The sequence below is a fragment of the Fulvia fulva genome, chromosome 2, assembly GCF_020509005.1.
Source record: "Fulvia fulva chromosome 2, complete sequence".
In the NCBI taxonomy this organism is placed as follows: Eukaryota; Fungi; Ascomycota; class Dothideomycetes; order Mycosphaerellales; family Mycosphaerellaceae; genus Fulvia; species Fulvia fulva.
In genome coordinates, this window is record NC_063013.1 from 6799237 (window position 1) to 6811389 (window position 12153).

General features: G+C 52.2%; 3 protein-coding genes across 3 annotated transcripts; all 3 read right to left on the reverse strand.

Annotated features, from left to right (window-relative positions):
* Window positions 1–198: 198 nt before the first annotated feature.
* On the reverse strand, window positions 199–1937 carry CLAFUR5_03843 (Major facilitator-type transporter; the record flags this gene model as incomplete). The annotated part of the gene is made up of 2 exons (XM_047902991.1): window positions 199–401; window positions 512–1937. The coding sequence occupies 2 exons, from the start codon at window positions 1935–1937 to the stop codon at window positions 199–201; spliced, it is 1629 nt and encodes a 542-aa protein (XP_047758791.1).
* Window positions 1938–3947: 2010 nt separating this feature from the next.
* CLAFUR5_03844 (uncharacterized protein) lies at window positions 3948–4743 on the reverse strand (the record flags this gene model as incomplete). Its single annotated transcript, XM_047902992.1, has 4 exons — window positions 3948–4034; window positions 4090–4218; window positions 4278–4547; window positions 4654–4743. 4 exons carry the CDS (start codon window positions 4741–4743, stop codon window positions 3948–3950), a joined length of 576 nt encoding a protein of 191 aa, XP_047758798.1.
* A 4033-nt stretch (window positions 4744–8776) lies between these two features.
* CLAFUR5_03845 (HC-toxin synthetase) lies at window positions 8777–11185 on the reverse strand (the record flags this gene model as incomplete). Its single annotated transcript, XM_047902993.1, has 1 exon — window positions 8777–11185. The coding sequence occupies one exon, from the start codon at window positions 11183–11185 to the stop codon at window positions 8777–8779; it is 2409 nt and encodes an 802-aa protein (XP_047758797.1).
* Between the last annotated feature and the right edge of the window lie 968 nt (window positions 11186–12153).

The following is a 12153-nucleotide window of genomic DNA, read 5'->3' on the forward strand; positions in this document are numbered from 1 at the left end:
AGGACAGGTAGTTAACAAAGGCGGCTGTGTTGGTCGTTTGTTGCCGAGATGTAGGATGTCGTATCCGTGTAGAGCACATGGTGCCAAGGTCGCCGATAGTGGACGATGCGATAGCACATGTCGTTTTGTAGCTTCGACCGCATTGACAGACACTGGTCGCACGACATTAGTCGAGGTATCGCTGGTTCCGCTTGATTATCATGTCGGCGACTGACTCCGTAGGGTGTGCATATCGATAAAGCTTTCGACCTTAGCCCGTCTCCCCAGACTCGTGCTCGGCCGTCGTGGTGGTTCCGATGTAGATCCATACTCCTCCGCAAAGGTATCGTGAGGTCGCCATCTCTTGCTCGTATGGGCGGGTGTCTCCTCCATCATCCTTCCAACTTGCTCCAATGTGAGCCCTGTCAAACACAAGAATGTTAGCTATACTCCAGTACCACGTGGCAATGTCTCAGCAAACGGTACCGGACATGTCTGAGACAGACGATGCCATATACCCTGAAGTACGTACCTTTTGTCTCGGGTATGAACACCCAAGCGAACAACGCACAGAACCCGCATGTTGTGCCCCAAATGAAGAACACCTTGACTCCCAAATTACCCTTGTCGCCGTCGATCATGTAGGGAATGACGATTCCGATCACGCAGTTCCAGAACCAGTTGCTCGCTGTGCTGAGCGCTACTCCTTTGGACCGGATGGGCAGTGAAAAAATCTCGCCGATGACAACCCAGGCCGTTGGTCCCCATGTACTTGCGAAGAAAAAGACGTAGACGCAGACAAAGACGATCAGCACCCAGTTGGCGCCACTGGATGTGCCAGCTGTCACACCGACGATCGCGATGATGAACTCGCATACGCACATGCAGATCGCACCGTAGATGAGGAGAGCACGGCGTCCGAACTTCTCGATGGCATAAAAGGCTAGAGGTGTGCTGGCAACGTTAACGACAGTGGTGACCATGGAGATGAGGAAGGCGTTATCGATCTGGACCTGTTGGAAGAAAGTGACGTTGTAGTAGAAGATGAAGTTGATCCCGGTCCATTGCTGCATCATCTGTAGCGCGACGCCGATGAAGACCTTGCGGGCGTTGCTGTTCGAGTTGTGGATGCCTCCAGAAAAGCAACCCATCCAGCTGACTTCCCCGACCTGCATCTCGTACTCGCAGTTGGCGACGATCTCGGAGAGTTCATCTTCGATGTGTGCAGACTCGGCAGGTTGGCCCCGGACTCTGGCCAGTGCTTTTGCTGCCTTGTCCAGTCGTCGTTTCTTGACCCAATATCGTGGCGACTCTGGCAGCATGAACAGACCGCCGGCTAAGATCAGGGCCCACAGGAACTGAATCGAGATTGGAATGCGGTAGGCACCAGAGTCTTGTCGTCCTTGTGTGGCATAGCCGACGCAACTTGCCAACATGATGCCGATGGTGATGGCGAACTGATATGCCGAGACAATAGCTCCTCTTACTTTCCGTGGTGCGATCTCAGACATGTATAGGATGTTGACTGCCGAGACACATCCTACGCCTAGACCGGCAACGAACCTTCCAATTGATAGCCCTATCACGTTGGGAGTCGCAACTTGGACAGACACGCCGATGATGAACATGCCACATCCGGGTACGATGATGGTCAATCTTCGTCCTATGCGGTCTGCCAGATAGCCAGAGAACAGCGCGCCAACGAATGTACCAGCTGAAAGTATCGAGACTATCAGCGACTTTTCCCAGGTCCGGTAGTCGTATAGGATGCCTCCATCGTCGGTAGCGCCAATTGGTTCGCCATAGTCGTGCCTGAATCTTGCCATACCCAGGACAGCAGCGATGTAGCCCGAGTCGTAGCCAAAGAGAACGCCGGCGAATGCAGCAAAGGCACACATTAGGTAGGCCTTGCCAGTGACCGGCGCCTCGACGCGCTGCGTGGACAACTTGAACCCCATGATGGCAGAGCGGCGTGGTCGATCCTCCAGATGGCAGTCGTCCAGAGGTGGCCACGAAGACGAAAGCCGTCTTGTCCAGAAGGTATACTAACAGTCAAAGGCCGTAGAGGGTCGCAGCATGGCGAGCATTGAGGGGAAGGAGCACACTGGGTGTAGTCGTTGCGTAACCATAGTTGTGTAATACTCCGCGACCGCCAGGTATGGTCCGCTGGGGTATCCTGATGAGGTTGCCCTGCGAAGTATGAACAACCACCAAGCGACGATCCTGGGCAATCTTGTATACCTTTGAAGCCACGGAGGCCATGCATTAGTGGCAAGGATATGGCAGCGCGTGAAACAAGCGCCACTCATTCACTGGAGGTTGTGGAGGGTGGAGCGCGGGGAGGTGATGGTCAGACCCGCGCCTTGCCCCTTTGGACTCTTGGCTGAGGGTAGGAGGTACGTCTCGCACATTTTGGCTGAAGGGGAGCTGTCCTTCCACGGCTCGAGCACGGCAGGAGGTACAGAAGGATGCCGCCGTGCTGCCCACGAGGCGGCTATGCGTGTGCTCAAACACGCTTGCTGGCCACCACTGTTTCTGCTGCGCTTCTGTCGAGATGTTCACTTGTGCTTCTTGACGCTCGCCTCCCGATGCTGCAGTTGGACGTGTCGACAGGCGCACTTATACGCGGACAACGATGGTCTTCGATGGTTGCGACTCCAGCGCTTCCCACTCTCTCCTCATTGCACAATCTTGGAACGAAGCTCCGGCTGGTCCCGTCCAGACGTTCGCTTCGCTGCACAATCTGTCGATCACTATTGCTCCTGCTTTTCACTATTGCTCTTGCTTTTCACTATTGCTCTTGCTTTTCACTATTGCTCACGTGCATTGGCTATCGTCGACACCGAACACCGCGACAAACTCGCAAAGGCGACATCCTGGCCAGCTCGTAACACATTGAGCCTCCTTCCTGACTTCGTGTGCAGCATCTACCGCTATCAATTAGCTATAAGAAGAAGTCGAGTGGCACGATCGTCGCCGGGATGTTGACGAAGACGTGCCGAGCGGTCTCAACGCTCTTCACTGCAGGAAGTCACCGTGGTCACTTGTGGCGTTCTTCCCAAACGACCTCACTTTGACTGACTCTTCATCTGACCCGATAAGCCGACTTCAATACTCATTTCGTTGCTGATGGATGCCAGAACTGTCGAGTGACGGCATGCATCTAGACAGGCCGGACGAAGCATCTGCCGAGTTATCTGTCTCGAAACTCACGAGGCCTGTATGTCGGGCTCGCTCTCACACTACTCCAAAACTTCTACTATTGCTTTCCTAGATTGCATGCTGAACCTTGCGGCCATGACTTCATCGTCGCAGCTTCTGCGACAGCGCTCGGCCGAGGAGCAGGCACGAGCATCACGATAGAGGGCACGGTCTTGGGTCAAGTTCTTCTTGTCTGGACGTCGACAAGAAAACATCTCACTCTCTCTCTCCCCGCCACACCAAGTCACGATCACTCTATTCTCTGCCACAGAATACGATGAATCGTTGCCCACGACTCGCCGTGGCGTCCAGCAATAGCATGGCTGCGTTAATCTTACCTAAGCCCGGTCACTGCGAGGCATACCCTCGTGGCAGTATCGCAAGTGCCCTTGATGTACCGCCGAGTCTACGGGCAGACCCCATTTTCGACTACGGGCACACCCAAGCTGATGTAATCAATCAAAGTCCATCAAAGTACATCCCCAACCCCCAGCCCTCCGCTGCACCTGGGGCCTCCTAAGAGATCCTCCCTCCCTTCGGGGGCCCCTCCTACCTTAGGACCCTCCTAGCTTTGCTTCGGCTACGAGAAACAGAGGGCTATTAGCCCTCGCCGGGCGGGTAGGTGCAAAGTCAAGTCCTCAAAATTTGATTAATTACTTAAGATTGGGTCTGCCCGCAGTCGAAAATGGGGTCTGCCTATAGACTAAATGTGCTCATCTTTGCAAGTGACAGATTGAACCTGGCAAGCAGACACATCCTCGTCCTTTCTAGACCGACGCGACAGACATGAACGACGGCAGGGACATGATGCTCTTGGCCGCTCGTGCGACCGAGAACATGGGACGAAGACCGAGCTAGTTCGCGGTGACGTGGCATTGTACCGATATCTACAACGGCATCCGCTCTCACAAAATTTGCCGATATCTTCTGGACCAGCGCAGCCGAGAATGTATCATGGTCATCAAGCAACAACTCGAATGTACCAATGACGGTTGGGTTCTGACCAGTCTTTTCGAACTCCGGCTTCTTAGCCACAGTCTCTCGTACCGCAGCAGGAATGCTATTGCCAAGGCTGTCGATTCGATCGTGAACTGTACGATGTCCATGGACTCGGAGGCGTTGAAGTTGGTTTGTCTCAAGTTGGCATCGGCGAAGCCTTTGCGGTTGGCGAGATGGATGGCTGTGAAGTCGAGGAGAAGGGGCGCTTCTGTCAATGGCGAGCCGTCGAAAGCTGCGACGTGTTTGCGAAGGCTCTCCACGCCGGCGTTGATGTTGCTGACGTCGTCGATGAGGGTTTGGGCGGTGATCAACACGTCTCGCGTGTCGAGGGAGACTGGGTTGCGATTGCTGCGGAGGCCAGCAGAAGGCTAATGGCGGCACGAACGAAGACCATGTTGGCGACTCAAAGGTGAGTCATCTGACCAAGCGCTCTCGAAGTTTGCGTGCGAGCTCGTGCGTTTAATGGTTTGTTACCTGATTCTGCGCACTGTACTTTTGACTGTGCACCCGCAGCAGTGTTGTTATACTGCTGTCCTCGTAATTCTCCAACTGATCGTCATGCATTGAAGATTAGCGTTTGCGCTAGAACGCTAGCATAAACACCTAGTGCACTCGGCTTCCTCGATCGTCGCGTTAAACCGCGACGTTTTAAACAAAACAGTATATTAGGCAATAACGAAGCGCTTATATATGGTAATATATAACGTGCTTCACCACCGAGCGGGCCACACCACCGAGCGGGCCACTTTTGCCAAGAACTGTACCACTTCTACAGATACAGCTATGCAACCACCATTACAGCGTGTATTGTCTTCAAACGAGGCCAAACTGACCTTAGCTGTCTAGGCTACGAAACGCGACGCGACAATCACGAATCGACTTGCTACAAAGGTATACGACGCGTCTCGAACTACACTAGGGTATCGATTGAATAGACGACCTCCTCGGGGTGACTGCGAGCCCAATTCGAAGAAGCTTACAGAGCTAGAAGAGAGGGTGATACTTGAGTAAGTACATACTCGAGCTGGATCTTAGAGGTTTCCCGCCATCAAAGGCTAGTGTACGAACAATGGCCGATTCATTGCTACAAGAGAAGGGTCTCAAGCCCGCTAGTCTCAATTGGACAGACAGGTTCATTAGGCGGCATCGTGAGCTAAAGGTTCGCATGACACGTGGATACGATCATTAGCGAGCCCTGATAGAAGATCTAGACGTTATCGAGAAGTGGTTCTTGCTTATACGTAATATAAAGGAGAAGTATAGCATCCTTGACTAGGACACCTACAACTTCGACGAGACAGGGTTCATGATAGGTGTCATTACGTCTCAGAGCGTCGTTACGGGTTCAGAAAGGCGTGGTGGAAAGAGGAAGGTCGTTCAACAGGGCAATAAAGAATAGGCAACAGTGATTAAGACTATCTATATAGACGGAACAGCGCTCCTACCCTACGTCATCCTTATAGGTAAACAGCACATTAGTACCTAGTACTAAGACGGCAACTTGGGTCCAGACTAGACAATCGGGCTAACAGAGAACGGCTAGACTAACAATAAGTTCGGTATACGGTGGCTAGAGCATTTCTAGAAGCATACTATAGCTCGTACGAGTAGGGCATAGAGACTACTTATTATCGACGGCCACGAGAGCTATAACTCGAAGGCATTCTAGAATCTGTGTAAGGAATACAAGATCTTGGCCCTATATATGCCATCGCACGCCTCGCACTTACTCTAGCCATTAGATGTAGGTTGCTATTCGCCTTTAAAGAAGGTATACGGTACTTAGCTCTCGGGCTTAGCACGCTAGCGCATCACTTATATCGACAAAGTAGAGTTCCTACGCGCCTTCCGGGCAGCCTATAACGCTATATTCAGACAGGAGAACATCCTATCGAGCTTCAGAGGCGCTAGTTTGGTTCTATTCAATCTATAGGTAGTGATAGACAAGCTTGATATCAAGCTACGTACGCCAACCCCTCTAGCTCCGGAGTTTACCCCTTAGGAGTCGAAGACACTACGAACTACAAAAGAATTCGACTCTTAATCGACACTAGTAACGAACAAAATGCGTGCCCGGGCAGGTTCATCGCTAAACTCGTTATAGGAAGGGGTGTATTAGCTTGTGAAAGGGAGTAGAGAGATAGCGCATTAGATAGCTCTTATACGAAGCGAGATCAGTAAGCTACGCAAGTCTAACGAGGCCCTTATATAGCGGAAAGCACGAAAGCGCAAGTACATTCAGTCTAGAGGGTCTCTAACCTTCGATGAGGCGTCGCAATTGATACCTCTAGAGGATACTAGGAGGCAGGAAGTGAGTAGAGAGTCGCTAGATAGTGTTCGGCTAGTACTAAGGCTACGACGCTATAAGCGATGTGGCGAGTCGGGGCATAACGTACGTACCTGTCAAGTAGACTTACTAGATAGCGAAGAATCTGAAGAGGAATTGTCCTCTTAGTAACGATTCTATAGGATGTCGTCGTGTTAAGATACCGTCGTAATTAAAGTGGAAGTGGTATAGTTCTTAGCAAAAGTGGCCCGCTCGGTAGTGTGGCCCGCTCGGTAGTGAAGCACGTTATTAGTTCTATATTTCTAGAAATTTGTATTCTCGTATCTAGCTATACTACGAAGTTATATCTTATTTTCTGATATTTTTTTTTAGAAAACTCGCGATTCAGCGGACCGGGAAAGCCGAGTGCACCAGGTGTTTATGCTAGCGTTCTAGACTACGCTGCGGTTGACTGTCACTCGGCCTCGACACTTCCCCTGACCCCAGCTCGCCGATATGACCCTAGTATAGCCCTATAGATACGTAAATAGCGTAGTCAACGTCACTTTGCCTTCCCTATTAAATCTTCAAGTGACCTTGAACCAAGCGCCTAAGAATGGAGGTGGTCACAACCAAGCCTTGAGTGGCACAATTGTCTGATTAAGGAGACAGGTTTTATTTAGTTGCAGTGCACTTCAGCTACCGCCGAGTCCGGATTCGATATTGATCTAAGAATGTCAATCGCACGATGCAACAGCCCGTCTACTATGATTGAAGTAGCTGCTCGCCTGTCCCATCTTGCAAATATGGTTCCAGCTGCGTTAGCACCATCCGCAAATGAAACCTCAAGCAGAAAGTTACCGCGTATAGCACTCCCCCCGCCAATGCCCGACGCATGCTCCATTCGAATATCATCCTGCTCATCGCTCCGCAGTAAGGAACGACTTGGCTGCACGACGATTTCCATAGGCATAGGATCGATTCTGCGGCACGCATCTGTGCCACTCGCCTCGTACGGTATGACACGGTCGATCTCTTCCTGTATCCTGATCGCGTCATGCTCTAGCAAGGTACGATCATCCCCATCGGCCCAATCCTTATCACAGCGGCCTGGAAGCTGAATTCGGAGCGGCAACAAGCTCAAAGTAGGCCCCACACATGCCTCTATTCCGGGAAGTGGTGCAAATCGTCCCGAAGATACATACGCGAATAGCAGATCGCTCGACGGCAGGGCGTTGCTGATGACACGAATCAAAGCCGCCAGTACAGTCATGGCGACTGTGCTGCTATTTGCAGGTCGGAGTGAAGGGGGTATGGTGGAACATGCCGGCTGTGCATATCTCGAACCGGATCCTTGATTTGACTATAGTCGAACAACTGCTGTCGCGAAGGACATGGACAAGGTCGACCGTCTTGAAGATAGGATTTCCAGAAATTCTCATGTGTGGCATCTTTTCGAGCTCGGTATTCGTACTTGACAAAAGTGCGGAATTGAAGCGATGGTGCAGGGGCTGTGAGCTGCTCGTCCCCCAGCTTCAAGCCTTCGGCGATGGCTCACATCATCAGCTGCATGGACCAGCCATCGTATAAGCCGTGGCTAAGAGTCCAGGTGAGACGACAAGATCGCTCTCCACCATCTGCGGCGGGCTCGCCGAGACCGAACCAGTGAGGTACAGAACCCAAAATTGGGTCGGTCCCTCTCGTGTTCAATGAGATCTGACGATGGTCGTGAATCAGCTGATCGTAGGTATGGCTCGGTTTCAGCACAACCTGTAGTAACCGCTCGTTCAGACGCACGAAGCGAGTCCGTAGGATAGGGAATCGAGCCACACATGCCTGAAGAGCCAGTCGCAGTCGCTCTATGTCCATCGGTTCGTTGCGTAGATGTGGAAGTCGGAACGAGAATTGCACCATGCGGGCAATGAGTATTTCTTGCGTGCTCGTAAGTGGATACATGTCTTCCACCTCGTCGGCTGCCACTCCACACTGCTCGGCCGCCATTCTCAGCTCCGCCGCCAGCGTACTAGGAGCATCAAGATCATCAATCTGCGAGGATATCGACTCGGCTAGGTGTGCATTATAGAAGCTGTGACTTTCTTGCCCGGCAAGCACGGCCTGGAGCCTCCGGGCGATTCTCTCAATAGTTGCATTCTGTAATATCTCACCAACATTAATCCCCTGCAGGCCACGAGCTTGAAGGAGAACAACCAGTCGCACTGCCAGAATGGAATCTCCCCCAAGGCCGAAGAAATCAGCATGTCGACCAATCTGCGGTCGAGAGTCCTCAGGGATGCTTAGCACTTGACACATGGTGTCTCGCACGAGCTGCTCCTATTCCGTGAGCAATACAGTATCCAAGGACCGGGACGAAGCACGCTCCGACACAATAGCGGATTCCATCATTGCGCGCAATGCAGTATGGTCTCGTTTGCCAACAGCACTCAATGGAATTGAGGACAAGCTGACGAAGTAGCTCGGCATCATGAAGCTCGGTAGTGTCTGCGCCAAAGCATCCCGCATGTCCCGCAAGTTGAATGGCGTTCTTGGAGTTTTACTGTTCCCCAGCTCAGTGCAATGCACGCATGCACATAGGAACGGCTGTTCGCCGGGAGGTGTCAATAATTCCACAGCAACACCTGCGGCGGATACGTTCTCGATTGCATTTTCGATCTCTTGCAGATCTATGCGTAGTCCTCGAAGCTTGAACTGACGGCTGTCGTCTTTTCGGCGAACGAAGCTTACAGTCTGGCGTTGGTGGTCCGCGTACACCAGGTCTCTGGTGCAATAGATTCTTCGTTTGGACGCACTGTATTTGTTCAACTCATGAGCACGATCTTTTGGCAGCCATACAGGCTCTGTAACGAAGACTTCTGCAGTCCTGACGGGATCGCACAGATAGCCTGCGGCCAGCACAGGCCCCTCGAGGCACAGTTCGCCCACGGCTTCTGGTAGCGCGAGCTCCGATGGGTTGTGAACACTCCGGACCCAAGCCTTACAATTGATCGGCTTGCCAATCAGTCGTGGATATATCACGTCATTTCCACGTACTGGATGGTGAAAATTGGCTATGGCTGCCTCAGTGATGCCGTAGATGCAGTGAAGTGGAAGATCGGACTCGGGTCTGTTCCAGCGAATGCGACCCTGCAGTCCAACCGCTTTACCTCCCAGTCGCAGTCTTTGCAGCCCTGTAGACTTACATATCTTTTCGCAATCAAGGGCACGGGAGACAGAGGGAGTCGTGGCAGCATCCGTGACACGAGCGCTGCCAATAAAGCCTTCCAAGTCGAAATGGCGTTCATGCTCCGAAGGAATGCATACGGTACCGCCGTAGAGCAATGTCACAAGTATCTCATAGATGGCGACATCAAAAACGTAGTTCCCGATGTGGAGAAATCTTGATCGCTCCGGTAAGGGCGGAGATCGACCAAGAGCCACAAGTGCAGTACTCAGTGCTTCATGTTTGATAACAACTCCTTTAGGCTGTCCTGTCGAGCCTGATGTGAATATCACGTAGCTCGTACAAAACGCTGGATCGCAATCCTTGCGGCGAACACGGACGCAGTCTTGTATACGTTGCATCTCTTCCGTCTGGGAGGCGAAGGTGTTGTTCTCATGCGCCGGTCGCCGAAAGTCGACGTCCTCGACCAGTAGATGGTTGCACGGCAGCTCTTGCAGAATGGATTGATACTTCTCCTGCGACACAATCATCGATACATTGACCGTGCGAAGGATATTCTGGAGCCTAATGATTGGATGCTGAGGGTCGAGCGGTACGAAAAAGCATCCGGCTTTCAGTATCGCCAGTATCGTGATCAGTGCGTGCTTGGATCGATCCAGCATGAAAGCGACTCCCCACTCGTCCGCTGATGTCTGTTGCGCCGCAGCTAATTTGGTCGCCATTGCCGAAGATGAACATTCGAGTTCGTAATAGGTCATAGACCCGTCCCAACTGTGGATAGCTTCGTCTTGCGGCCGCAACATGGCTGATGAGCTGATCAACTCGTGTGCAAAAGCTGATACAGGCTCAGGCGCTTCGCCAATTCCGCCAGGGAGCGAAGATGGTCCATAGTTAGGTGCTCCAGACAGCGCCGACAAGCTGCGGAGTGGTGTTTCAGGCGAACACGCGAGGATGTTATGAAGCAACGTAGAGAAACCATTGAGCACAGTCTCAGCAGTAAGCTTGGTGATCAGCCTTGAATCGAATAGTACATGGATTCCAAGAAAGTCCTTGTTGGATTGTTCGAAAGGATGACAGGAGATGACGAGAGCGTGAGGAGTAAAACCTTCTTGACCCTCCAGATTTATCGGCTCGCTCACTAGTCTCCGATCTCTGGTGAAAATATGGTGGTTCTGGAGGTCAAAGTGCTCTTCTTCGTTGGCGTTGCCGTTCATCGTTCGAGTCTGGTAGACCACAAGAATCGTGGTGAACTGACAAGCTGCCTTGCATGCTGTGCTAAGCGAAGCGATCTCTGTGAGTCCCAGATGGGCATGGGCATGCTCCTCCACACTTTGCTGGTGAAGTCGAGCCAATAACGTTGACACATCCATAGTATCGAAGTCTAGGCGAGTGCGAGAGGGTATCACAGCGTTAGTTGGGCCTGCAACTTGCGTTGGGCTTGTGACAGCCTCACCACCCGCAGAGGGTACTGCGCTGTTGATCACGACGCCATAGACTATGTCATGACTCGCAAGGAAGTGAGCCACTAGCAAAGACCACGCTGCTCGTGCAAGGACGGACATGGTGGTACGTTTTTGTCGACTCAACGACGTCTCCATCACTCTATAGCAACTTGTATCCGCCAAAGGACGATGGGGTAATGTTGTAAACCGCATTCCTGGCGGAAATCTGCTCCAAGACTCTTCGTAGCCGTCGAGTTGTTTGGTCCACCATTCTGCGGCAGAGGGTACGTCGAATGATCTGGTCATGTGATGGATGAAAGCTCCGAACGAAGACAAGAAGCATGGAGCGCCAGTATCTGGTGCCCTCAGAAGGTCACTGATACGCTGCCAAAACGCACGAATCATCGGTCCGTCGTACGCGGCGTGATGTGCCACGAGTATGATCTCTTCCCAAGGGTCTGTGGGTGTGGCCAAGGCTGACTGTGTGAATGCCAGTTGCGCCAGTGGCCGCCCGTAGCCATGCCTTCGTCGGACCGTCTCGAGGAACTCGCTAGCAGAGTCAACTTTACACCAAGTTGGTTCGGTCTTGGAGACAACCACCAGAGGGGAAGCAGAAGATGGCACCTGTACTATCGCCGATCTCAGTGTCTCAAAAGTCAATAACGCCTCCCGAAAAGCGGCCTTCACGCGTTCTAGGGGATACTGACGAGGAAATCCGACGCGCTGAGCCATGATAAATGTACCTGGAGTAGTTGCAATCGCGGCCATGATTGCTGCTTGAAGAGGCGTACAAGGATAAACGTCGGCAATGGAGGTTTCTGCAAGATCGAAATGGTCGTGGATCTCCGTCAGGATCGAGTGGCGCGCATCTGGGTTGAGAGAACTGAAGCGACTTGGGGCAGTCAGTGTAGGACGAGGCGAGTCTATCGGGTGCAAGCATTCCGCCATGTCCATGAATGAAGGATGCATAAATATGTCCTCGTAACGCAATTGGTACCCATTCGATCGAGCCACAGACGCCAAGTGAATCGCTGCCACGGAGTGCCCCCCAAGATCGAAGAAGTGAGAGTCGTTATGGATTTCCTCTG